At 43.6% G+C, this 27,811-nt stretch overlaps 3 protein-coding genes across 4 annotated transcripts in view; 1 reads left to right on the forward strand and 2 right to left on the reverse strand.

Annotated features, from left to right (window-relative positions):
- LOC310823888 (uncharacterized protein) overlaps nucleotides 1–20,294 on the reverse strand; it is a 61,944-nt gene extending 41,650 nt beyond the window's left edge. Inside the window, exon 1 of one of the 2 annotated variants that reach the window (XM_083696808.1) lies at nucleotides 20,246–20,294. The gene's annotated coding sequence lies outside the window, so the exon portion shown is untranslated. The remainder of the gene's footprint in view (nucleotides 1–20,245) is intronic. The other variant, XM_083696809.1, reaches the window with a different exon arrangement.
- Nucleotides 1–27,811, forward strand: part of LOC310823733 (uncharacterized protein) — a 566,003-nt gene that overhangs the window by 206,782 nt on the left and 331,410 nt on the right. The gene's annotated exons all lie outside the window — the stretch shown is intronic.
- On the reverse strand, nucleotides 1,233–27,717 carry LOC310823726 (uncharacterized protein; the record flags this gene model as incomplete). The annotated part of the gene is made up of 13 exons (XM_083696578.1): nucleotides 1,233–1,786; nucleotides 2,053–2,099; nucleotides 2,211–2,384; nucleotides 2,971–3,144; nucleotides 12,842–13,015; nucleotides 13,481–13,654; nucleotides 14,634–14,807; nucleotides 16,323–18,138; nucleotides 19,194–19,425; nucleotides 19,623–19,713; nucleotides 20,246–20,359; nucleotides 24,404–24,517; nucleotides 27,713–27,717. The coding sequence occupies 13 exons, from the start codon at nucleotides 27,715–27,717 to the stop codon at nucleotides 1,233–1,235; spliced, it is 3,843 nt and encodes a 1,280-aa protein (XP_083552704.1).

A 27,811-nucleotide genomic window follows, 5' to 3' on the forward strand; every position in this document is an offset into this window, starting at 1 on the left:
ACAGTCAGTCACACTGCAACTGTATAAACTAGCCACAGTCAATCACAGTGCAACTGTATGAACTAGCTACAGTCAATCACACTGCTACTGTATGAATTAGCTACAGTCCCAATGCTACTGTATGAACTAGCTACAGTCAATCACACTGCTACTGTGCCGACTAACATGGGAGGAATGTAAAATGTCAACAACCTCTTAAATCACACCCATCAAAAACATTTGTCATTATGGGGTATTGTGTGAGGATTAATGGCAAAAATAAATAAACGTAATCAATTTTATCTACTAGGTTATTTTATTTATTTACACATGATTCGATCTTTTCACATGGTCATTTCAGTCCATTATGGTATATTGTGTATTATTTCTGGTGTACATGCAAACAAGACATGCCTCTCTGACATGTGGAGAGTCAACATGAGGTCACACGGCTCTTTGTTTCACAAACACTTTGTTTATATGGACATCATCATCATCATCATAATCATCATCATCATCATCATTGTAGTAAATGAAGGAACTTGACTCCAGGGTTAGTTCAGGCTAGTAGACTAGTGCTGCCTTTATCAGAATGAGAAGGAGGAGGCAGAAGGTAAGAGTTACTGTCATTACTACCAAAACACAGAGGCACTTGGGGGGAAATGAGGTTTGTGAGTTGTGGTTGGTCCATGGGAGAATAGAAGAGGGAAATAAACTATACATGTTAACATAAAGCATGATGGCCGACAGTACCAACTAGAAGAAGACTGAACTGTAAAGGAATGTAACAATCAATATAAAACAACAGAGGCTTGAATGTTACAAGTACAGGAAATGATCAATACAATTACACAGTTAAATGTGTCTCCCCTCATCCTCTCTGACCACACACACACACACACACACACACACACACACACACACACACACACACACACACACACACACACACACAACACACACACAGGAGAAGGAACAACATGTACGTTGGATAGATAGACAGGTGAAGGAATCAATGGAAAGTGAATTACAGAACATGTCCATGTGGTAATCCAGCATCACAACTCAAAAACCCAATCTAACCAACTCTTATATACATACAGACACTCTCTCATGTGTTATTCTCAGAGTTCATCATCAGTCTGATTTGATCATCTAATCATTCATCTGGATTGTCAGATGCATTTCCATCAAAAAAACTATATATATATATATATATATATATAGTAAAACATAATATGAGCCTTTGGTGTTCAGTGTGATCTCCCTGAGACTAGTTTACACAGGGTCACTGAAGAGCCCAATCTCCAAAGATAAAACCCTGGGTAGAGGGGCTCAGTGAATGTGGAGTGGAATGTGTGCAGGAGGGTCCGTGTGTCAGAGGAGACCCTGTAGAAGGACAGAGTGCCGGCCGGCCAGTCCAGATACACTCCTACTCTGTGGGAGCCAGAGGAGGAGACAGGTATGTCAGTCCTGTTATTATTGTGCCAGGCGGAGTAACTGTCATCAGAGCAGAACAGACTCCAGGACTTGTCATTGAATCTCAACCCACAGTCATCACCCCTTCCTCTCCTGCTGATTCCTTTATATGTCACTCCTATACCAGCCCCTCCCCCACTCCACTCTACCTCCCAGTAACGGCGCCCAGTCAGACCCTCTCTACACAGCACCTGTGGCCAGTAGTCAAATCTCTCTGGGTGATCAGGATACGGCTGCTCCTCTCTCCCCAGTGTCACCTTTCTGTTCTCCTCAGACAGAGAGAAGCGTCTGTGTGCTGTGTTTGGGTCCAGTGTGAGCTCACAGGCATCTGATTGAGAGGGCAAAAATAATCATCAAATCAATACAAATGAATAAATTACAATATTCACAATGTCATCTTATTATGATAACATTTTTGTTTCACAAAATATTATTTATTAATTGGAAATGTCTTACAAGGGATACAACTAATTCACATTTACTAATATTTTAGATGTACATATGAATACAATACTGGTGCTCTGTTTGAACTCTGCTGTACCCTGGTTCTTGAATAATATCACAGTCCTATTCTCTACAGCAGTGGTGACTTACATTTGATCATCCCAGGTTTGAGCCTGCACTCTCCACCATGGTCCACACTATATCAACCACAGAAGAACACACATAGGTCGAATGACACAATCATGTGAGAAAAATAGATACTGTGCATTAATCTCATTGATACATCCAGCCACATATTCAGCCTTTACCTGAGTGTCTGTAGTTTACAGAGTGGATCTTTCTGTACAGCAGAGAGCAGCGCCAGTCCTGAGTCTCCTGGGTGATTGTAGCTGAGGTCCAGCTCTCTCAGGTGGGAGGGCTTAGAACTCAGAGCTGAAGCCAAAAAAACACAGCCTTCCTCTGGGACTCCACAGAATGACAACCTGGGGAAATAGTGTCACTCCATCTGATATCAAGAATCTGATTATTCCTCTCTAATGTACATGTGCAGCTTTGAATCCTCTTCATTTGCCAGTTGAAAGGCCACATGTGAATGAGGAATACAAATAAATACATGTAGCCAAACGATCACTGTGGTGCAATAATTCATGAGTGAGACTTATAGTTGCTCTCAACAGGGGAGCAAGCAACCATGGATACATTTGTAGTGCCTGGATTTGTACGTCTGGTATAATGTATTTGCTAGCTATTGGGTTAGTGCAGTATTGTGTCGTCCCATGAGCTGATCTAAGGCCAGGTGGATCAGGATTTGAGGAGAGTAAAGTTATTCAGACAGTGAAGACAGAGGAGCCCCCCCTCACACCTCACACACACACACACACACACACACACACACATACACACACACACACACACACACACACATTATATAGTAATTGATTGGAAGATAATGTATAATGTATATCAATTATTGACCCTTTCTGTGCAAGTATCATTGATTCCATAGAATGATAATGTAACACACTCAGGAATGATGTGTCTGACAACAAGAATAGTCTGAGACCTCACCTCAGTGTCTGTAGTTGACAGTGTGGACTCCCCAGTCCAGCAGAGAGCAGCTTCACCCCCCCGTCACTTAGATCATTATAACTGAGGTCCAGCTCTCTCAGGTGGCAGGAGTCTGAGCTGAGAGCTGAGGCCAACGCTTCACAGCATCTCTTTGTGAGGTGACATCCATTCAGCCTGAATGAGGAATACAAATATAGCCAAACAATCATTGTTGTGCATTATGATAAGAATTTATAATTCAAGCCAATCACAGGCAGGTTTGTAGTCATTGTATTTCTAAGTGTGGTAGATTCGCTAGCTATTGGGTTAGTGCTGTGTTGTGTAGCCCCATTAGCTGATCTAAGGCCAGATAGTTCAGAAATTGAGGAGAGTAACGGTATTCAGAGAGTGCCCCCCCCCCCCCATTGATTCCTTTATGATCAGTATTGTACTCGTTTATGATTGTATGTAGTAACGGTACGAATCAAGACAGCCAGTCAGGTTGACAGCGGTTATATCTGTCCCCTGGGTTATATCTGTTGGTGGGGATGTGCTGAGTCAGCTGCAAGGCCATCCTGACCTAAAGGTCGGCCTCTTGTTATTGAACTGTGCATGTGTTGCGGTCCCTATGAAATGGTTTCTCCAAAACACCTCATCTGAGATAGGTAAGACGGTATCCTTCATCGCTTTTTTTTAAATGATGAAGACCACTCATATTGTGGAGCTTATATTGATTTATTTATCTTTTTGGAGGGGAAAGTAGTCCTAGGTTAAGGGTGCATGCACAGGATGACGGTCTGGGAGTTGACAAAAGAAAAAGGTGGAATACAAATAAAGTGGTAGGCCTAGTGTAGTCACAGTGAAGAGTTTAGGAATTGATTGGAAGATCATGTTAATGTTTTGTCTCCGTCATTGAGTTTCGCAGAGCAAGTTTCATTGATAATGTAACACACTTAGGAATGATGTGTCTGACAACAAGAATAGTTTCAGACCTCACCTCAGTGTCATTATGATAAGAATTCAGGAGTGAGAGTTATAGTTGCTCTCAACACAGGAGCAATTAACCATGGATACATTTGTAGTCACTGGATTTCTACGTCTGGTATAATGTATTTGCTAGTGTGGTGAGACGCATGGGCTGAGCCCTTCATAATGATTAGGGCCGTCACAGCCAATGGCTTGCGTCACCGTCCTATTTATTCTGAGGTAGCGTTGTGTCGGGAGGCGCCACAATTTGTCCCCACGTTACTTCCTGCTACGCCCCCCAGTCAACTGGCTACCGGTATGTACGCTCCTTCTATGTACGCTCTGACTCTGGCTGATTTGTTTGTAGCATGGTGATTTATTCTTTACATGCTGTGGTCGCTTTGCAGCGCTTCCACCTGTTGCTTGGCGGTGTCCTGTCTTGGTCAGTGGTGCGTGCTGGGCTATTGATCGCGTAACATTCTGTATGGATTCCTACTGAATGTAAACATTTAGCGGAGCTCCGTGAGCTCGCTGGTTGGAGTGGGAAGTTGTCAACTTCCTGGTATGTATCCCTTACCTTGGATCTCTATTGCTCTTGTTTTTAGCATTATGTTTAGCACTAATGGGGTGTCCTGTGTGCCTTCTAGGTACTGCCGGTTGTGTCTGTGCCTACTGCTGTTTTTGCCATACATAGCTTACCTGCATAGCTGCCTCATCCGTCCTGGGCTTGCCACTGGCCTGGAAGATAGCGGCGAAGACGCTAACAACCGCTATTTTTAACTTATCTGTTGTTTTGTCCTTCTGTGTTGTCTGTCTGTGTTGCAATCAGTGTGGGTGTGTGTTCTGGGGAGGTTTTGGTTACTTTGGGGGATTTTGTTTATGGTGTGCTTTAGTCCTGCTTATGTTAACCCACAGGAGACCTTTTTGTAGCTGCGGATCACCAGTGGTTGGCTTAGCCACCCAACCATAGCCTTTGTCATTCTGTGTCGTTGTGTTTATTGTTTGTTTGTTTGTTTATATATTCCCTCACCTCCTTTCTCTTCTTTTATTTTTCAGGTGCTGAGTGCCCAAGGCAGGGAGGCAGCTCGATCCCCTCGGTGGTGGTGTCCCTTTCCCCGTGTGTGTTCACGTGTGCCTCCTGGTTTTTCTCTTACTTCGCCATTTTGATCCTGTTTTGCGGTGTGTATGTGCGAGCACGAGTGACTTATTGGTGTTGTTGGACCCCCTCCCTCCGTCTCCTGTTATCTCGCCCCCTGCTGGTAAGCCTCAGCCCTGATAGCTCTGTTTCCCCCCCCCTACTCTCATATGGTGTTGTTACGGCCGCAGCCGATACCCGCCCGTATGTCTCTTGTTATGCTGTCAAGCAGGCTGCGCGCTACAAATTCCGAGGCTCCGCCCACTCCGTCGACATCGCCAGCGCGGATCCGGATTGGAGGCATCGCAACCAGCGCGCCTATCGGGTCCCAGCGCGGGCCGGATAAAAAGCCGGGCCAGCTTGTCAGTCGGGGGGCTGTGTATGTTTGTCCAGTACCCATGAGAGACTTGTAGAGCAATAGACCTTGTAGAAACTCGTAGAAACTCGTAGAACTATAGACTTTGTAGAAACTTGTTAGTATTGTGTATTGTGATACTGTGCTTAGCGCAATCGTTTATTAGTTTATGGTTACCGAAAATTGGGCCAAGTATAGTTTTGTTGCACTGATTTTGCACCACACTCAGTGGATTCCTTTGTTTAGACTCTCCAAGAGTAGAGGTGGCTGTTCTGCACTGTATTTAAGTTTTGTCCACTGCTTTAGGCCAGTGAGGTTTTGTTTTCGCTTTGGTTTTGATTAGATGATGACAGTTTAGGTTTTGCTCTCTGTTTATGAGCTTGCTTTTGGTTATATTTGTTTATTTGAGTTGAACAGCCCCTGCAGGTCCTTTTTTCTATTGTTGTAGCCACTGAATCTGTATGACCCTTGTTACCCTTAAGACAATTTAAGTTCCTTGTTAATAAAATAACTATAATTTACCAATTCCACCTGGTTATATGTTGCTTCCCTTTCCCCTAGCGAGCCGGGTTGTAACATAAGTGGGGGCTCGTCCGGGATATTTATCTGTTAAAGGATTAATTCCCGTAGCCAAACAAAAAGTTATTGACAACTGGGAGGTTGGACTGTTTTTAGAATAATACAATAGGGTATTGGCATGGCACTGTTCAACGTTGACACATTCCTGGCTAATCCCACTCTTGGGCAGATTGATATCTGCCGTAAAGATGACTTAGCACAGATAGCACATCACTACGGTCTAGTTTATCCCAAGCGGATAATTAAGAAAGCCGAGCTTAAGGCTCTAGTAATACACGAATTGGTGGAGAGAGAAGTAATTGTATTGTCGCAGTCAGAGTCCGCTGTGCTGTATGGTAGTGCACTGGGTGAAGTGGCAGGTGATCCTCAAGGTGCTCAGGCAAGTGCGGAAGTGGAGGGTGAGACAGATGAGCGGGTGAAAACTCTGTTTACGCTGCCTCGCTACGATCCCTCGCCTTTTACCAGCACTGGGTCCAAAGACGGGGCTCGGCTAAAAGTCCGTCTTGCCCGTCTCCACATAGAAGCCCAGGAAAAGGCACAAAACCGACAGTTACAGCTGGAAATAAAAAAGCTGGAGATCGAGGCTGACACCGCTGTGAGAATTCGACAGCTGGAACTCGACTCCCAGAGAGCGGCGCAGGCACTGCATGCGTCCGCTGCGGCAGACGGTATGTCTCCTCCTTCCACCACTTCACCGCATAAAACTTTTGAAATTAGCAAGCACATTGCATTAGTGCCAACGTTTAAGGAAACGGAGGTGGACTCCTATTTTGGTGCATTTGAGCGCATTGCTTCAGCGCTGCAGTGGCCGGCTGAAGTGTGGGCACTATTATTACAATGCAAAATGCATGGCAAAGCCCAAGAAGCAGTTGCTTCCCTCCCTATAGCGGATAGTCTAAATTACGATAATGTAAAAGCCGCGATTTTACGCGCTTACGAATTGGTCCCTGAAGCGTATAGACAAAGGTTTCGAAATCTAAAGAAAGCCCCAAACCAGACTTATGGTGAGTTCGCAAGGGAAAAGGGAACAATGTTTGATAAGTGGATCACAACCTGCAAGGCCAATGACTTTACTTCATTGCGGGAGTTGATTTTGTTGGAAGAATTCAAGAAGAGTTTGCCCGATCGCCTTGTAGTGTATCTAAATGAACAGAAAGTAAGTTCACTCTCCTCTGCTGCTGTACTGGCCGACGAGTATGTGCTAACTCACAGGACTGTGTTTCCGTCAGTCTCTGTTGAGAAGCCTCGTCATGCTCCGGCGGTGCATACTCATTCGTTTAAGTCACAAAATCCTAAGAAAGAGGAAAGAGAGTGTTTTTATTGTCACAAACCTGGTCACATAATTGCAAACTGTTTGACTCTTAGACAGAAAGAGCAACAGCCTTCTCAGAGGGGCCCGTATCCGAAAAGTGTCGGATTAATTAAAAGTGAACCGCGTTTTGACACCGAGACTAGTGTTGCGGAAGTTGAGGCATGTTTTGAACCATTCACATTCGAGGGGTTAGTATCACTGACAGGCGAGACTGGTGATCAGCGCCTGGTGCGTATTTTACGAGACACGGGTTGCTCGCAGTCGGTAATAGTCGCCGATGCGTTGCCCTTCACAGAGCAGTCTGCATGCGGGTATGGAGCTGTGTTGCGTGGCCTTGAAATGGGTTACGTCCCTCGGCCAGTACACCGCATACACATACGATCAAAACTGATCACAGGTTTCTTTCCTGTTGCTGTTTGTCCTGCGTTGCCAGTTAGAGGTATTGCCTTTTTAATGGGTAACGACATAGCTGGGGGTAAAGTGACTCCTACACTGGAAGTGTTGGATTTCCCTCAGTGCCCGGAGATAGGAAAAATGGGACAGTTTCAATCGGAGTTGTTCCCTGCGTGCGCAGTCACTCGCTCACAGTCAGTCAGAGATAAGGATAGGGATGAGGATATTTCTCTCTTTGACAGTGTGCTTGCGCAGACCTTTTCAGCAGAGGGTGGGACGGAGGTCGCATCCTCTAATGAAGGTGCCGCTGAGCTAGAGCGCCCGACCGGCCCAGAGACGCCACCTTCTGATACCCTGTCGCTTCCAGTGACCCGCGAACGCCTGTGTGCTGCTCAGAGAACTGATCCGACGCTGGCTAAGTGTTTCTCCAATGTGGTGAGTGCTGACACCGTAAAAGAGAAGGTAGCCTACTTACTCCATAACGAGGTTCTGGTGCGTAAGTGGTCGCCTCCCGTAGCGAACAATTCTGATTGGAGTACTGTCTATCAGGTAGTTGTTCCGTCTGTGTATCGTCCCCATGTTTTGTCGGTAGCTCATGAAAGCCAGTGGTCAGGACATTTAGGGATAACCAAAACTTATCAGCTCATCCTTAGGCACTTCTTTTGGCCAGGGTTAAAGGCTGATGTAGCTAAACATTGTCGCTTTTGTCATGTATGCCAGCTGGCAGGGAAACCAAATCAAACCATTCCGCCGGCCCCATTGCATCCTATACCTGCAATAGGAGAGCCGTTCGAACGGGTAATAGTTGATTGTGTTGGTCCCTTGCCCAGAACAAAGAGTGGAAACCGGTATTTACTCACCATTATGTGCGCCGCCACTCGTTTTCCCGAAGCTGTCCCGGTGCGTAACATCACCGCCAGTTCGGTAGTGAAGGCGCTAAATAAATTATTTTCCACATTCGGCCTGCCCCGTGTGATCCAAACGGATCAGGGCACACATTTTAAGTCAAAGCTTTTTAAGCAGGCTTTCAAAATGTTAGGTGTACGGCATACATTTTCTAGTGCATACCATCCTGAGTCTCAGGGTGCGTTAGAACGGTGGCATCAGACCTTAAAGGCTATGCTCCGAAAATACTGCCTAGAAACTGAGAAAAGTTGGGATGAGGGAGTTCCATTTATGCTATTTGCAGCCCGTGAAGCCGTCCAGGAATCTTTAGGATTCAGCCCCGCAGAGCTTGTCTTTGGCCACACGCCCCGTGGTCCACTGAAATCGTTGCAAGACACATTTTTAGCGTCCGAATCTTCCGCCGAGCAGAACGTGTTGGACTTTGTTAGTCAATTTCGTGAGCGCTTGCATAAGGCCAATGCCATTGCAAGAGAAGCTCTTGCCACTTCACAAACGGCGATGAAACGTCGTTACGACCGCTCCGCCGTCCCCAGACAATTTCAGGTCGGTGACAAAGTTTTAGCCTTACTGCCTATCCCCGGGTCTGCTCTTTCGGCAAAATTCTCCGGCCCACATGACATCCGTGAGTGTCTTAGTGACACTGATTATGTCATCAGCACTCCCGAGAGAAGGAGAAGAACTCGCGTTTGCCATGTCAACATGCTAAAACGCTACTACTCTAGAGAAGTGTCCGGAAAGAGTAGCGAGACTTGCAAACCTGTCCAAAACCCTGTTGCCCCTGACAGCTGTGCATTAATTGTGGCAGAGATTCCTAAAATGTCCAATGAGGATTTGATGGCGCGTCATTCCTCAAATCAGAGCAGTCGCTTGATAAATTCAGAAATGCTGACAGTGTTGCCGTCTCAGTTAACGCATTTATCCATTGAGCAGCAACGTGAGGTAACGGAGTTAGTAGGCCGTTTTCGCTGTCTATTCGGTGATGTTCCGACCCGAACCACCGTCATCCAGCATGATATTGATGTTACGGAGACTAGGCCTATTAAACAGCATCCTTATCGGGTTAACCCGGTTAAACGGGCCCTGATGAAGAAGGAAGCGGAGTATTTATTACAACATGGCTTAGCCATTCCCAGCTCTAGCTCGTGGAGCTCTCCTTGCCTTTTGGAAACTAAACCGGATGGTTCCCCTCGGTTCATAACGGACTTTCGAAAAGTAAACGCCGTTACAGTGCCTGACTCTTACCCCCTACCTAGGATGGAGGATTGTGTGGATAATTTGGGCACAGCTACATACGTTAGCAAATTAGATCTCCTCAAAGGCTATTGGCAAGTGCCCTTAACTGAGCGTGCCTCACGAATCTCAGCGTTCGTAACACCAGATTATTTCCTGCAGTACACCGTCATGGCATTCGGTATGTGCAACGCTCCAGCAACGTTCCAAAGGTTAGTGAACACAGTCTTGGCAGGTCTGACAAATTGTAATGCCTATTTGGATGACTTGATTGTGTACACCACTACTTGGGAGGAGCATTTAAAGATTTTAGAACAAGTGTTCACTCGGCTCGCTGAAGTGACGCTCACTGTGAACTTAGCGAAGTGTGAGTTTGGAAAAGCGAGCGTCACCTATTTAGGCAGGCAAGTGGGACAAGGGCAAGTGCTCCCTGTAGAGGCCAAGGTCACTGCCATCTCACAGTGTCCCATTCCCCCCACTAGGAGAGCGCTTCGCAGGTTCCTAGGCATGGCAGGTTACTACCGGAGTTTCTGCCGGAACTTTTCCACGGTAGTCCATCCCCTCACCCCTACTTAGTCCCAAAGTAGATTTTATGTGGACACCTGAGTGTCAGCATGCGTTTGAAAGTGTGAAAGCTTTACTAAGCCACGCCCCTGTGCTCGCTGCTCCCGACCTCTCCAGGCCCTTTAAAATAGAGGTTGATGCTAGCGCTGTTGGAGCTGGGGCTGTGCTCTTGCAAGAGGGTGTAGATGGGGTTGACCACCCAGTATGCTATTTTTCGCGGAAATTTAACAAGCACCAAGTTAATTACTCAACCATTGAGAAGGAAACCCTTGCGTTGTTGTTGGCACTGCAACAGTTCGATGTATATGTCGGGTCAAGTCCCTTACCCGTTGTAGTTTTTACAGACCATAACCCTCTGGTCTTTCTATCCAGAATGTATAATCACAACCAGCGACTCATGCGATGGGCACTGATTGTGCAGGACTATCACCTAGACATTCGCCACAAAAAGGGTACAGACAATGTTTTAGCAGATGCCCTGTCCAGAGTATAGATGTGTTTTATTCTGTGTACAATAAACATATATGTATTTGTTATGAAGTTGTATCTTAAGGGGGAGGGTGTTACGGCCGCAGCCGATACCCGCCCGTATGTCTCTTGTTATGCTGTCAAGCAGGCTGCGCGCTACAAATTCCGAGGCTCCGCCCACTCCGTCGACATCGCCAGCGCGGATCCGGATTGGAGGCATCGCAACCAGCGCGCCTATCGGGTCCCAGCGCGGGCCGGATAAAAAGCCGGGCCAGCTTGTCAGTCGGGGGGCTGTGGATGTTTGACCAGTACCCATGAGAGACTTGTAGAGCAATAGACCTTGTAGAAACTCGTAGAAACTCGTAGAACTATAGACTTTGTAGAAACTTGTTAGTATTGTGTATTGTGATACTGTGCTTAGCGCAATCGTTTATTAGTTTATGGTTTCCGAAAATTGGGCCAAGTATAGTTTTGTTGCACTGATTTTGCACCACACTCAGTGGATTCCTTTGTTTAGACTCTCCAAGAGTAGAGGTGGCTGTTCTGCACTGTATTTAAGTTTTGTCCACTGCTTTAGGCCAGTGAGGTTTTGTTTTCGCTTTGGTTTTGATTAGATGATGACAGTTTAGGTTTTGCTCTCTGTTTATGAGCTTGCTTTTGGTTATATTTGTTTATTTGAGTTGAACAGCCCCTGCAGGTCCTTTTTTCTATTGTTGTAGCCACTGAATCTGTATGACCCTTGTTACCCTTAAGACAATTTAAGTTCCTTGTTAATAAAATAACTATAATTTACCAATTCCACCTGGTTATATGTTGCTTCCCTTTCCCCTAGCGAGCCGGGTTGTAACAGGTGTGATTGACACTTGTCCTGTATGTTATACGTGGAGCATCTATTTTTTGACAACTTATTTTTGGAACCTTGTCTCTGGTGCCGTTAGTCAACGAACATGTGTTGTTCTAATTGTGAGGTTATTGGTTAATATTTCCCTGGGTGCAATCCCCAGGGTGGCGTTGTCTGCTAACCCGCTATTGCTACTGCCACACTAGCTATTGGGTTAGTGCAGTATTGTGTCAGCTGATCTCAGGCCAGGTGGGTCAGGATTTGACGAGGGCAAACATATTCACAGGGTGCAGACAGAGCAACCCCCCCGCCACCGCACGCACGCACGCACGCACGCACGCACGCACGCACGCACGCACGCACGCACGCACGCACGCACGCACTCTCGCACACACGCACTGTTATGGAAAATACATTCATAGAACTATTTTCAGGTTATACACTTTCATATGACTGATACAACTTGTGTAACTACTGTGATTACATTTTCTCTTGCCACACCTCTAAGGTTCTATAGCCATTGTTCTAAGAAGCACTGCATGATTTACCATATGAACATCGGTGATCTCTGAGGGAATGGTGAGAGAGAGCAATAATGGGGGGACAGACGCATCCTGCCGATAGGTGTGAAATGTTCAATGGCGATTAATCAGTAGGAAAGCGCTGATTGATCAGTAAGAAAGTCTCCCCATTGTTCATTCTCTCCCGCCCTTTCTCACGTAAGCACAAGCCCATCAGCCGATAGCCTTGGCGGCGCCTGGCATTATGTTCAAACTGTATAAAAGACAAACCTGATCATTGTCTCTTTAGACTTGCGCTGAACGGACCCCCGGTTCTACGCTGGGCTGCTGTTACGCTCTAGTCTCTTGTTTGCAAGCAATAAACACCGGATTCATATATTGTGGCTACTCAGGACTTGTTTCTTGATTCTTACCTCTGAAGAGCTAAAGTACAGATTGGTAAATCCTAGACTTCCACCACAGCACGCACACAAATTATATAGTAATTGATTGGAAGATAATGTGCATTGTCTGTCTCAATTATTGAGCCTTTCTGTGCAATTATCATTGATTCCATAGAATGATAATGTAACAGACACTTAGGAATGATGTGTCTGACAACACGAATAGTCTCAGACCTCACCTCAGTGTCTGTAGTTGACAGTGTGGACTCCCCAGTCCAGCAGAGAGCAGCTTCATCCCCCTGTCACCTAGATCATTATTACTGAGGTCCAGCTCTCTCAGGTGACAGGAGTCTGAGCTGAGAGCTGAGGCCAACGCTTCACAGCATCTCTCTGTGAGGTGACATCCATTCAGCCTGAATGAGGAATACAAAAAAATACATGCAGCCAAACGATCACTGAGGTGCATTGTGAGAAGAATTCATGATTCAAGTTAATCACGGGCATGTTTGTAGTCAATGTATTTCTCAGTCTGGTATATTTGATTGCTATTGGGTTGTGTAGCCCCATCAGCTGATCTCGGCCAGATTAGTCAGGAATTGAGGAAAGAAATGTTATTGAGAGAGTGCCCCCACCCCCAACCACACCACACACACACACACACACACACACACACACACACACACACACACACACACACACACACACACACACACACACACACACACACACACAATATAGTAATTAATTGGAAGATAATGTACATTGTCTGTCTCAATTATTGAGCCTTTCTGTGCAAGTATCATTGATTCCATAGAATGATAATGTAACAGACACTTAGGAATGATGTGTCTGACAACAAGAAAAGTCTCAGATCTCACCTCAGTGTCTGTAGTTGACAGTGTGGACTCCCCAGTCCAGCAGAGAGCAGCTTCACCCCCCCGTCACCAAGATCATTATTACTGAGGTCCAGCTCTCTCAGGTGGCAGGAGTCTGAGCTGAGAGCTGAGGCCAACGCTTTACAGCATCTCCCAGTGAGGTGACATCCATTAAGCCTGAATGAGTAATACAAATACATGCAGCCAAACCATCACTGTGGTGCATTATGATAAGAATTCATGATTCAAGCCAATCACAGGCAGGTTTGTAGTCATTGTATTTCTAAGTGTGGTATATTTGCTAGCTATTGGGTTAGTGCAGTATTGTGTAGCCCCATCAGATGATCTAAGGCCACATACACTCTTTGAAATTCTGCCTTTAATGATAAATAGAGCTGAATATGATGTCATTATAAGCTGTACAATAAATGATTGTTGCATTGTGTGCCTTATTCTCATGCTCCCTCCTTAATAGTGTGAGGGGAGACAGATTTCTCATCTGTCGTATATAATATTGTTATAATCAATATAGCAAAACAACAATCTATTTTAAATCAGTATGACCATGTCATGATGATTATATTTTTTCAGTCATACACTGTTCATTGATTCCTTTATGATTTTATGTAGAAACAGTACAAATCAAGACAGCCAGTCAGATTGACACCGGTTATATCTGTCCCCTGGGTTATATCTGTTGGTGGGGATGTGCTGAGTCAGCTGCAAAACCATCCTGACCTAAAGGTTGGCCTCTTGTTATTGAACTGTGCATATGTTGCTGTCCCTCTGAAATGGTTACTCAAAAACACCCAATCTGAGATCGGTAAGATGGTATCCTTCATAGCTTTTTTTTGTAATTATGAAGACCGCTCATATTGTGGACCTTATATTGATTTATTCATCTTTTTGGAGGGGAAAGTAGTCCTAGGTTAAGGGTGCATGCACGGGATGACGGTCTGGGAGTTGACAAAAGAAAAAGGTGGAATACAAATAAAGTGATAGGCCATGTGTTGTCACAGTGAAGAGTTTAGGAATTGATTGGAAGATCATGTAAATGTTCTGTCTCCATCATTGAGATTTGCAGAGCAAGTATCATTGACAATGTAACACACTTAGGAATGATGTGTCTGACAACAAGAATAGTCTGAGACCTCACCTTAGTGTCTGTAGTTGACAGTGTGGACTCCCCAGTCCAGCAGAGACCAGTTTCACCCCCCTGTCACGTAGATCATTATTACTGAGGTCCAGCTCTCTCAGGTGGCAGGAGTTCGAGATGAAAGCTGAGGTTAATGCTTCACAGCATCTCTCTGTGAGGTCACATCCATTCAGCCTGAATGAGGAATAAATACAAGCGTCAAGTCTTTTTAACTCAGAGAAAAATTTACATATGGGATGTGTTCTATCATTTCCAATTGCATGTCGCCGCACCTAATTACAATATAATGACATTTTCGTGATTTTAACATAGAACAAGATATTGTTCTATGTTATACATGAAGCCAAACGATCACTGTGGTGCAAGAATTCATGAGTGATAGTTATAGTTGCTCTCAACAGGTGAGCAAGCAACCATGGATACATTTGTAGTCACTTGATTTCTACGTCTGGTATAATATATTTGCTAGCTATTGCAAACATATTCAGAGATTAAAGACAGAGCAGCCCCCCTCCCACCACACACATACACACACACACACACACACACACACACACACACACACACACATTATATAATAATTGCTTGGAAGATAATGTCCATTGTCTGTCCTAATTATTGAGCCTTTCAGTGCAAGTATCATTGATTCCATAAAATGATAATGTAACAGACACTTAGGAATGATGTGTCTGACAACAAGAATAGTCTCAGACCTCACCTCAGTGTCTGGAGTTGACAGTGTGGACTCCCCAGTCCAGCAGAGAGCAGATTCACCCCCCTGGCACCTAGATCATTATTACTGAGGTCCAGCTCTCTCAGGTGGCAGGAGTCTGAGCTGAGAGCTGAGGCCAACGCTTTACAGCATCCCTCTGTGAGGTCACATCCATTCAGCCTGAATGAGGAATAAATACAAGCATCAAGTCTTTTTAACTCAGAGAAAAATTTACATATGTGATGTGTTCTATCATTTCCAGTTGCATGTCGCCGCACTTAATGACAATATAATGACATTTTCGGGATTTTAACATAGAACAAGATATTTTCTAATAATTTCACTTCATTTTAAAGGTGAAATCATCATGTATCCATACTTTTCATGCCTTAAATGATGGATAGAGATTTCAGTTGGGAGATGAGTGGCGAGCTCCTTCCAACTGCACCAACTGTAAACTCACTGGCTAGAGAACTGAGTCATTCCACTTTCACTAAAATAAAGCTGACAAACTCATTAGCTGAACTGTGAACACAGCCAGCCATGTTATTGTATATGCTACCTACGTTATTTGCTTAATGTCAGACCAAAAGTCTTAATTTGAGCTGCGGTGTGAGAATCTGTGGTAGCGTGAGTGGAATGCGATAGTCGTAAAAAAAGAGTCAACGTCAGGAGTGGATTTCTCCAGACCGGTGTTCAGTACTCTGACTGGAAATGACTTTTTCTACCTCATTATTGGGAGTCGAGACACAAAGCGACTGAACATGATGGAGCAAGTCACATATTTGCGTGTCAATAAAACATTAAAGATAAGCATGCGATCCATTAATGAATTACTTTTAACCATGTGCTCAATAACTCTGTTTCTCAAATTTAATCCGTAAATCATTATAAGTGATCACATAAAAAAAAAAAAAAAAAAAAAAAAAAAAAACAGAAAGCCAAGTGTCAATACAGTGTTTTGTCCATCTACTTACAGTGCTGTCTTAGAGGCTGTGACCACTGGCAGCAGCCTCAGAAGACCCTCTTCTGATCTGGAGTACTTCTTCAGGTCAAACACATCCAGCTCCTCTTCTGAAGTCAGCAACACAAAGACCAGAGCTGACCACTGTGCAGGTGAGAGTTGGGTTTCTGAGAGACGTCCTGAGCTCAGGTAGCTTTGGATCTCCTTCACTAGAGATTGGTCATTCATCTCATTCAGACAGTGGAACAGATTGATGCACCTCTCTGGAGAGGGATTCTCCCTGATCTTCTCCTTGATATACTTGACTGTTTCCTCATTGGTCTGTGAGCTGCTTCCTGTCTGTGTCAGAAGGCCTCGTAGAAGATTCTGATTGGATTCCAGTGAGAGGCCCAGAAGGAAGCGCAGGAACAGGTCCAGGTGACCATTCTCACTCTGTAAGGCCTTGTCCACTGCATTCTTGTGTAGGTTGATGATGGGGTTGATCAGTGGTGTGGGAATCTTTCGTTTGTGGCTGAGTAATGCCCATAGGTTCCAGGATGAGGATTTCTGTTTGACCAGTGGATTCTCATTGCTGTCGTTGAATGTAAGGAATGCATATAAAGCAGCTAGAAACTCCTGGATGCTCAGATGCACAAAGCTGAACACTTTGTGCAGCCCACACTCCTCTCTGAAAATCTGAGTGCACACTCCCGAGTACACTGTGGCTTCTGTGACATCAATGCCACACTCTCTCAGGTCTTCCTCATAGAAGATCAGATTGCCATTTTCTAGCTGATTGAATGCCAGTTTTCCCAGTGACAGAATTAGTTCTTTATCCCACTGTGGATATCTGTCATGGTCTCCAAGGTACTTCACATTCCTCTGTTGGGTCTGAAATACCAGGAAGTGTGTGTACATCTGTGTCAGAGTCTTGGGCATCTCTCCTCTCTCTGCTTCACCCAACAGTCTCTCTAGGGTAGTGGCTGAGAGCCAACAGAACACTGGTATGTGGCACATGATGTGGAGGCTCCTTGATGACTTCATGTGTGTGTTGATTCTGCTGGCCAGGTTCTCATCACTGATTCTCTTCCTGAAGTACTCCTCCTTCTGTGGGTTGTTGAACCCTCGTACCTCTGTCACCTGGTCAACACACTCAGGAGGGATTTGATTGGCTGCTGCAGGTCGGGAGGTTATCCAGAGGAGAGCAGAGGGAAGCAGATTCCCCTTGATGAGGTTTGTCAGCAGCACGTCCACTGAGGTTGACTCTGTGGCATCACAACATGTCTCATTGTTCTGGAAATCTAGAGGAAGTCGGCACTCATCCAGACCATCAAAGATGAACAGAACTTTATACTTGTCAAAGTTCAAGATTCCGGATTCTTTTATTTCAATGAAGAAATGACCAAGAAGTTCATTCAAACTGAATTTCTTCTCTTTCATTAAATTCAGCTCCCGAAAAGGAAGTGGAAACATGAAGTGGACATCCTGATTGGTTTTTTTTTCAGCCCAGTCCGTAATGAACTTCTGAGTTGAGACTGTTTTTCCAATGCCAGCGACTCCCTTTGTCAGCACATTTCTCATTGGTTTGTCTTGTCCAGGTAAAGGCTTGAAGATGTCGTTGCATTTGATTGGTGTCTCCTGTGTTGCTGGTCTCCTGGATGCTGTCTCAATCTGTCTGACCTCATGTTCATTATTGACCTCTCCACTTCCACCCTCTGTGATGTAGACCTCTGTGTAGACCTTATCGAGAAGTATTGGGTTGCCTTGCTTAGCTATTCCCTCAAATACACACTGAAACTTCTTCTTCAGGGTGGACTTGAGTTCTTGTTGGCACACCACAGCAAGCTCACCTGAATGACAAAACAATTTACAAAATATTCCTGGACACTTTACATTAAGTTGACCCAGTACCTGCAGTAACTGTAAATATATATATAAATGCCATTTAGCTGAAGCTTTTATCCAAAGCGACTTGCATTGCAGTGAGTGCATACATTTCAGTATATATATGGTCCCAGCAGGAATCAAACCCACAACCTAAGCGTTGTTAAATCCATGCTCTACCGACTGAGCGACAGAGGACCATATGTTGTATTAATTAACAAGTTCTTACATAGAAATTAATTATTATTTGTATGTAGTGTAGTTGAATGATATATTACTACACGTGTAGGAAAGAACAGTCCTTATTCCATCTGTGTTATAGGAAACTGTCCAAACCCATTACTCTGCAATTATACAGTAACAACCAATCTTGTTACTGGAGTAATTACAGAGACACCAAGTTATAGAGGCAACATAATATAAAGAGTGACCAAATGGGGATATACATACTAATTACAGTTAGTGGTGTTTGTATTTCCAACAATATTTTCCTGACTTGTTCAAGTCAATGATGCGCTTTTTCAGATTCGTGCTGAGCTCCTTAGACTTTCCCATTGTAGCGTTTTTGGCTGAGTGTAATGAGTGTATCAAACGAGCCCTATTTAAATGGGCTGAAATAAGTCACCAGCTGTAGTCAATCATAATCACTCATAAGACGTTAAGAGGCCATGCCACAAAGCAAATTTGATTGACACAACTTTCTACATGATTTTTTAATGATTTTTTTATATCACCAAAATGTATCAATTTTGGTGATGTAATTTTTTTAATAAAAATAAAATAAAAGAACTAAACTTCATGAATGTTTTTTCGTGACAAAGAAGTATGTGCTCCAATCAATCCATCACTGAAAAAAAAGAGTTGATTGGAAACTCAGGACTGCCATGACATACATGTTCTTTAAGTGCATGTAAATTTCTGACCACAACTGGACATCATAATTATAGTTGTTGGTGTTTGTATTTCCAATAATATTTCAGCCCAGTAATACTTCTCTGTGAAAACACATGAGGTCTCTTACGTTTCTCCAGTTTGTCAGCGAGCTCCTTCTGGTTCATGTTCCTCAGGACGTGCAGTGTGATCTTCAGAGCCCCTTCTCTGGCACTGCTCTCCTGCTTCTCTTCTTCTTCATCATCCACCACTTCCTCTTCCTCCCCCTGACTCTCAAAGCACTCTGAGTAGTCTTGAGAAATAAGCCTCTTGAACCTCTTCAGCTCATTTCTCACTAAACTGATGACATTGTCCTTAAGTGACTGAAACATTTAGAAAAGTAAAGTGGAGTGAGATAGACAATAATGGGTAAACCTTTACATACAGTAGAGAGACTAAATACAAAAAACACATCAATTGACTTTGGCAAGCAATTGAAACAAGAAAAAAATAACTTTTGTATGGGGATTGCTTAGTCATCTTCAATGATATACTTTCTATTACTTTCTATTTAGCTCACCCTGAATATGGAGGCCAGTTCACTTTGACTCTGGACAAACTGACCACTGGGAATCTCTGACGCTGGTCTCTTCACCTGGTCACTGGGCATTCTGGGTAAAAACAAGAAATAAGCAGATGTCTTCATCCAGCGGAGTGTGAATGAGTCCCATTTTCCCAAATAGAATAACTTAAGTGTGTATACCACTAAAGAATGTTATTGGCAGCCTCATAGACCACTACGAAGATTAAACCTCAAACTAACCTTTAACAAGATTCAGATGACTGTATCCTGACTGAGGTATGATTGAAAACCCATTGTTGTTTTCGGCCATTGAAACTAAGTTATTAAAGTCAAACAAAGTTCCTTGGTCAGCTGAATATTACAAAGAACTAACATTGGTGGACGGTGTAGACAGTCCAAATTCATATATCTGTATTGTCATGTATATATATATTTGTATAGTAAGTAGCTTTTAGGTTTTTAGTGGCCATCTCCCTCCAGGATCCGCTCTCCTCCTTTGTGGACACGCCTTCTAGGGAGTGTTGTAACATTGTCTGTTGCTACAGTTTGCATTGAAATACAGTATATCTTCATTCCTATGTCTAACATTTGAAATTCTGCTACAATTATGATACACCTACCTTTGTTTAGTAGTGACGGTTCCTTGTCTGAAGTCTATTGGTTGTCCCATAGACCGGTCACTCTTCATGGACGCACAGCTGGATACAGGTGAGGCTGGTCTCTCCTTCTGGATCCTGTCAAACACAAAGACACCAATGTTCACATGTTCAACAGAAGATAATGGATTTCATGTGTTCATATGAGTGAGTGTCTGTGTGTCGTCAGGATATTGACTACTAGGATTAAACCCCCATCACCATGGAGGGTTAGGGTGCACTGGGAGGAGCAGAGTTGGGACGGTGTGGCCAGTCCAAATTAATATAACTGTATTGTGAATAGCATTTAAATTACAAATATATTTTATTTTTTGTACCCTTCCCCAGATCTGTGCCTCGATACAATCCTATCTTGGAGGTCTACGGACAATTCCTTCGACCTCATGGCCTGGTTTTTGTTTTGACATGCACTGTCAACTGTGGGACCTTTTTTCTCCTGTTAAAAAAAAAATCTTCTTCTAGCATTGTGACTGCCTATGACCCTTATCTTAACCCTAACCCTAAACCTAACCCTAACCCTGGTCTGCACATTGATTACTTCATCTTATGATGACTGATGGATAGATGATTCACTTACTTAAACAAATGTATTTGCTGTAAGTCGTTTAGGATAAAGGCGTCTGCTAAGTGCCATAAATGTAAATGTAAAATGACCTCATATAGACAGGTGTGTGCTATTCCAAATCATGTCCAATCAATTGAATTTACCACAGCTGGAAATAGGATGCACCGGAGCTCAATTTCAAGTGTCATATCAAAGGGTCTGAATACTTATGTAAATGTGACATTTCAGTTTTTTATTTTTAATAAATTAGCAAACATTTCTAAAAACCTGTATTGTATTTGTCATTATGGGGTTTTGTGTGTAGATTGATGAGGAAACAAATGAATTGAATTCATTTTAGAATAAGGCTGTAACATGACAAAATGTGGGAAAAGTGAAGGGGTCTGAATACTTTCCGAATGCACTGTATCTGTATTGTCAGTAGCTTTTAGGTTTTTAGTGGTCATCTCCCTCCAGGATCCACTCTCCTCCTCCATGGACAAGCCTTCTAGTGAGTGTTGTAACACTGTCTATTGCTACAGTATGCATTGAATTACAGTATATCTACATTCCTATGTCTAACATTTGAAATTCTGCTTTTAATGATAAACATGTGCTGAACTCCTAGAGCTGAAGATGATGTGATTATAAGCTGTTAAATAAATCATTGTTGCATTGTGTGCCTTATTCCCATGCTCCCTCCTTGATAGTAGAACCTGAGTTCATTCTAGTTTCCTCCGAGGACCTCATGAAACAAAAAGGTGGCGTAGTCGAGCAGTTAGTTCATCACATCCCCCATGATACACCTACCTTTGTTTAGTAGTGACGGTTCCTTGTCTGAAGTCTATTGGTTGTCCCATAGACCGGTCACTCTTCATGGACGCACAGCTGGATACAGGTGAGGCTGGTCTCTCCTTCTGGACCCTGTCAAACACAAAGACACCAATGTTCACATGTTCAACAGAAGATAATGGATTTCATGTGTTCATATGAGTGAGTGTCTGTGTGTCGTCAGGATATTGACTACTAGGATTAAACCCCCATCACCATGGAGGGTTAGGGTGCACTGGGAGGAGCAGAGTTGGGACGGTGTGGCCAGTCCAAATTAATATAACTGTATTGTGAATAGCATTTAAATTACAAATATATTTTATTTTTTGTACCCTTCCCCAGATCTGTGCCTCGATACAATCCTATCTTGGAGGTCTACGGACAATTCCTTCGACCTCATGGCCTGGTTTTTGTTTTGACATGCACTGTCAACTGTGGGACCTTTTTTCTCCTGTTAAAAAAAAAATCTTCTTCTAGCATTGTGACTGCCTATGACCCTTATCTTAACCCTAACCCTAAACCTGGTCTGCACATTGATTACTTCATCTTATGATGACTGATGGATAGATGATTCACTTACTTAAACAAATGTATTTGCTGTAAGTCGTTTAGGATAAAGGCGTCTGCTAAATGCCATAAATGTAAATGTAAAATGACCTCATATAGACAGGTGTGTGCTATTCCAAATCATGTCCAATCAATTGAATTTACCACAGCTGGAAATAGGATGCACCGGAGCTCAATTTCAAGTGTCATATCAAAGGGTCTGAATACTTATGTAAATGTGACATTTCAGTTTTTTATTTTTAATAAATTAGCAAACATTTCTAAAAACCTGTATTGTATTTGTCATTATGGGGTTTTGTGTGTAGATTGATGAGGAAACAAATGAATTGAATTCATTTTAGAATAAGGCTGTAACATGACAAAATGTGGGAAAAGTGAAGGGGTCTGAATACTTTCCGAATGCACTGTATCTGTATTGTCAGTAGCTTTTAGGTTTTTAGTGGTCATCTCCCTCCAGGATCCACTCTCCTCCTCCATGGACAAGCCTTCTAGTGAGTGTTGTAACACTGTCTATTGCTACAGTATGCATTGAATTACAGTATATCTACATTCCTATGTCTAACATTTGAAATTCTGCTTTTAATGATAAACATGTGCTGAACTCCTAGAGCTGAAGATGATGTGATTATAAGCTGTTAAATAAATCATTGTTGCATTGTGTGCCTTATTCCCATGCTCCCTCCTTGATAGTAGAACCTGAGTTCATTCTAGTTTCCTCCGAGGACCTCATGAAACAAAAAGGTGGCGTAGTCGAGCAGTTAGTTCATCACATCCCCCATGATACACCTACCTTTGTTTAGTAGTGACGGTTCCTTGTCTGAAGTCTATTGGTTGTCCCATAGACCGGTCACTCTTCATGGACGCACAGCTGGATACAGGTGAGGCTGGTCTCTCCTTCTGGACCCTGTCAAACACAAAGACACCAATGTTCACATGTTCAACAGAAGATAATGGATTTCATGTGTTCATATGAGTGAGTGTCTGTGTGTCGTCAGGATATTGACTACTAGGATTAAACCCCCATCACCATGGAGGGTTAGGGTGCACTGGGAGGAGCAGAGTTGGGACGGTGTGGCCAGTCCAAATTAATATAACTGTATTGTGAATAGCATTTAAATTACAAATATATTTTATTTTTTGTACCCTTCCCCAGATCTGTGCCTCGATACAATCCTATCTTGGAGGTCTACGGACAATTCCTTCGACCTCATGGCCTGGTTTTTGTTTTGACATGCACTGTCAACTGTGGGACCTTTTTTCTCCTGTTAAAAAAAAAATCTTCTTCTAGCATTGTGACTGCCTATGACCCTTATCTTAACCCTAACCCTAAACCTAACCCTAACCCTGGTCTGCACATTGATTACTTCATCTTATGATGACTGATGGATAGATGATTCACTTACTTAAACAAATGTATTTGCTGTAAGTCGTTTAGGATAAAGGCGTCTGCTAAATGCCATAAATGTAAATGTAAAATGACCTCATATAGACAGGTGTGTGCTATTCCAAATCATGTCCAATCAATTGAATTTACCACAGCTGGAAATAGGATGCACCGGAGCTCAATTTCAAGTGTCATATCAAAGGGTCTGAATACTTATGTAAATGTGACATTTCAGTTTTTTATTTTTAATAAATTAGCAAACATTTCTAAAAACCTGTATTGTATTTGTCATTATGGGGTTTTGTGTGTAGATTGATGAGGAAACAAATGAATTGAATTCATTTTAGAATAAGGCTGTAACATGACAAAATGTGGGAAAAGTGAAGGGGTCTGAATACTTTCCGAATGCACTGTATCTGTATTGTCAGTAGCTTTTAGGTTTTTAGTGGGCATCTCTCTCCAGGATCCGCTCTCCTCCTCCATGGACACTCCTTCTAGTGAGTATTGCAACATTGTCTATTGCTACAGTATGCATTGAATTACAGTATATCTACATTCCTATGTCTAACATTTGAAATTCTGCTTTTAATGATAAACATGTGCTGAACTCCTAGAGCTGAAGATGATGTGATTATAAGCTGTTAAATAAATCATTGTTGCATTGTGTGCCTTATTCCCATGCTCCCTCCTTGATAGTAGAACCTGAGTTCATTCTAGTTTCCTCCGAGGACCTCATGAAACAAAAAGGTGGCGTAGTCGAGCAGTTAGTTCATCACATCCCCCATGATACACCTACCTTTGTTTAGTAGTGACGGTTCCTTGTCTGAAGTCTATTGGTTGTCCCATAGACCGGTCACTCTTCATGGACGCACAGCTGGATACAGGTGAGGCTGGTCTCTCCTTCTGGATCCTGTCAAACACAAAGACACCAATGTTCACATGTTCAACAGAAGATAATGGATGTCATGTGTTCATATGAGTGAGTGTCTGTGTGTCGTCAGGATATTGACTACTAGGATTAAACCCCCATCACCATGGAGGGTTAGGGTGCACTGGGAGGAGCAGAGTTGGGACGGTGTGGCCAGTCCAAATTAATATAACTGTATTGTGAATAGCATTTAAATTACAAATATATATATTTTTTGTACCCTTCCCCAGATCTGTGCCTCGATACAATCCTATCTTGGAGGTCTACGGACAATTCCTTCGACCTCATGGCCTGGTTTTTGTTTTGACATGCATTGTCAACTGTGGGACCTTTTTTCTCCTGTTAAAAAAAAAATCTTCTTCTAGCATTGTGACTGCCTATGACCCTTATCCTAACCCTAACCCTAAACCTAACCCTAACCCTGGTCTGCACATTGATTACTTCATCTTATGATGACTGATGGATAGATGATTCACTTACTTAAACAAATGTATTTGCTGTAAGTCGTTTAGGATAAAGGCGTCTGCTAAATGCCATAAATGTAAATGTAAAATGACCTCATATAGACAGGTGTGTGCTATTCCAAATCATGTCCAATTAGTTGAATTTACCACAGCTGGAAATAGATTAGATTAGATTAGATTAGATTCAACTTTATTGTCATTGTGCAGAGTACAAGTACAGAGACAACGAAATGCAGTTAGCGTCTAACCAGAAGTGCAAAATAGCAGAAAGTGCAATGAACAGTATTTACAGGTAGTGCAATATATGATCAGTAGTAGTGCCGTATGATATAGTATAATATAAGCAGTATAATATAGCAGTGCAGTATAGCAGTATGTGAGTAGCAGTAGCATTATAGCAGAATAAATAGTTACAGTATGAGCAGTGTAGCAGCATATGAGCTGTATGGGTAATGCAGTCTAGCAGTATATATGTATTAACAGTAACATGAGGTAGATGCAGAATAAATATAAATATGGAATGCTGTATAAACAGTATAAACAAGTATGTACAGTATGTGCAGTAGTATTAAAGAAAATATAGGATATGTGCATTATGTGCATTATGAACAGTATGAACAGTATGAACAGGTATGTACAGAAGAGCAGTGGTATTGAGTAAGAGCAGGGGAGGGGAGTATAGTGCAATAGTGCAATTGTCCGGGTGGGGGGGGGGGGGGGTGGGGGTTGCGGGGGTAGTAGGTTGTCAGGTAGGTGTAGTGTTCAAGTTCAGCAGGGTGACAGCCGCAGGGAAGAAGCTGCCTCTGAACCTACTGGTTCGGGTGCGGAGAGACCTGTAGCGCCTCCCGGAGGGGAGTGGGGTGAAAAGTCTGTGGTTGGGGTGAGAGATGTCCTTGACGATGCTGTGTGCCTTACGCAAGCATCGTTTGCCCTGGACAGCCTCGATGGAGGGGAGTGAGGAACCGGTGATGCGTTGGGCAGTCTTCACCACCCTCTGCAGTGCTTTCCGGTCCGATGCCGAGCAGTTGCCATACCATACTGTGACACAGTTGGTAAGGATACTCTCGATGGTGCAGCGGTAGAAGTTCACCAGGATCTGAGGAGATAGATGGACCTTCTTTAGTCTCCTCAGGAAGAAGAGACGCTGGTGAGCCTTCTTTATCAGGGTGGAGGTGTTGAGGGTCCAGGAGAGGTCCTCAGAGATGTGGACACCCAGAAACTTGAAGCTGGTGACTCGCTCCACCTCAGTCCCGTTGATGAGGATGGGGGTGTGTGCGCCAGCTTTAGACTTCCTGAAGTCCACAATGAGTTCTTTGGTCTTCTTGGTGTTGAGAGCCAGGTTATTGTCGTTGCACCACACTGTTAGGTGCTGGACCTCCTCCCTGTAGGCCGACTCATCGTTGTTGCTGATGAGACCGATCACCGTTGTGTCGTCTGCAAACTTAACAATGGTGTTTGAGCCATGTACAGGTGTGCAGTCGTAGGTGAAGAGGGAGTAAAGGAGGGGGCTCAACACGCAGCCTTGTGGAACGCCGGTGTTCAGGGTGAGGGTTGAGGAGGTGTGGTTGTGAAGCCTAACAGACTGCGGCCTGTTGGTCAGGAAGTCTAGAATCCAGTTGCAGAGGGAGGGGTTGATGCCCAGTTGCCTGAGTTTGGAGATCAGTTTGGAGGGGATGATGGTGTTGAATGCTGAGCTGAAGTCAATAAACAGCATTCTCACATAAGAGTTAGTCTTGTCGAGGTGGGACAGGGCGGAGTGAAGTGCCGTTGAAATGGCATCCTCTGTACTCCTGTTCTGCCGGTAGGCGAATTGAAAGGGGTCCAGTGTGGGTGGTAGGCAGGTCTTGAGTTGAGCTAAGACCAGCCTCTCGAAGCACTTCATGATGATGGGCGTGAGTGCCACTGGTCGGAAGTCATTTAAGCTCGTTGCAGTGGAGTGTTTTGGCACCGGCACGATGGAGGTGGTTTTGAAGCACGCGGGGACAGCTGCTTGGGCTAGGGACAGGTTGAATATGTCAGTCCAAACCTTAGTCAGCTGCACAGCGCAGGCCCTGAGGACGCGTCCGGGGATCCCATCAGGACCAGCAGCCTTGCGTGCGTTAGTCCTGCTCAGTGCCGCACACACGTCGGTGGGGGATAGAGTGAGGGGCTGGTGATCCGCAGGGATGCACCGGAGCTCAATTTCAAGTGTCATATCAAAGGGTCTGAATACTTATGTAAATGTAACATTTCAGTTTTTTATTTTTAATAAATTAGCAAACATTTCTAAAAACCTGTATTGTATTTGTCATTATGGGGTTTTGTGTGTAGATTGATGAGGAAACAAATGAATTGAATTCATTTTAGAATAAGGCTGTAACATGACAAAATGTGGGAAAAGTGAAGGGGTCTGAATACTTTCCGAATGCACTGTATCTGTATTGTCAGTAGCTTTTAGGTTTTTAGTGGCCATCTCCCTCCAGGATCCACTCTCCTCCTCCATGGACAAGCCTTCTAGTGAGTGTTGTAACACTGTCTGTTGCTACAGTTTGCATTGAACTACAGTATATCTACATTCCTATGTCATAAAAAATTAAAACATACAGTAAACCAACCTATGCCTAACATTAATCTGGTTATTAATGAAGTATCTATCATCATCGTCATCACCATCATCATCATCATCAGTATCATCATCTTCATGGTAAATGCCCTCCAGAGACTCTTCTCTTACCCCATGTCTTCAACCTCCCCAGAGAGACTCATTTTAGTGGCAGTGGTCCCCTCCTCTCTCTCCCCAGAGAGACTCATTTTAGAGGCATTGGTCCCCTCC

Source organism: Argentina silus, assembly GCF_951799395.1.
Source record: "Argentina silus genome assembly, chromosome: Y".
NCBI classification, from domain to species: Eukaryota; Metazoa; Chordata; class Actinopteri; order Argentiniformes; family Argentinidae; genus Argentina; species Argentina silus.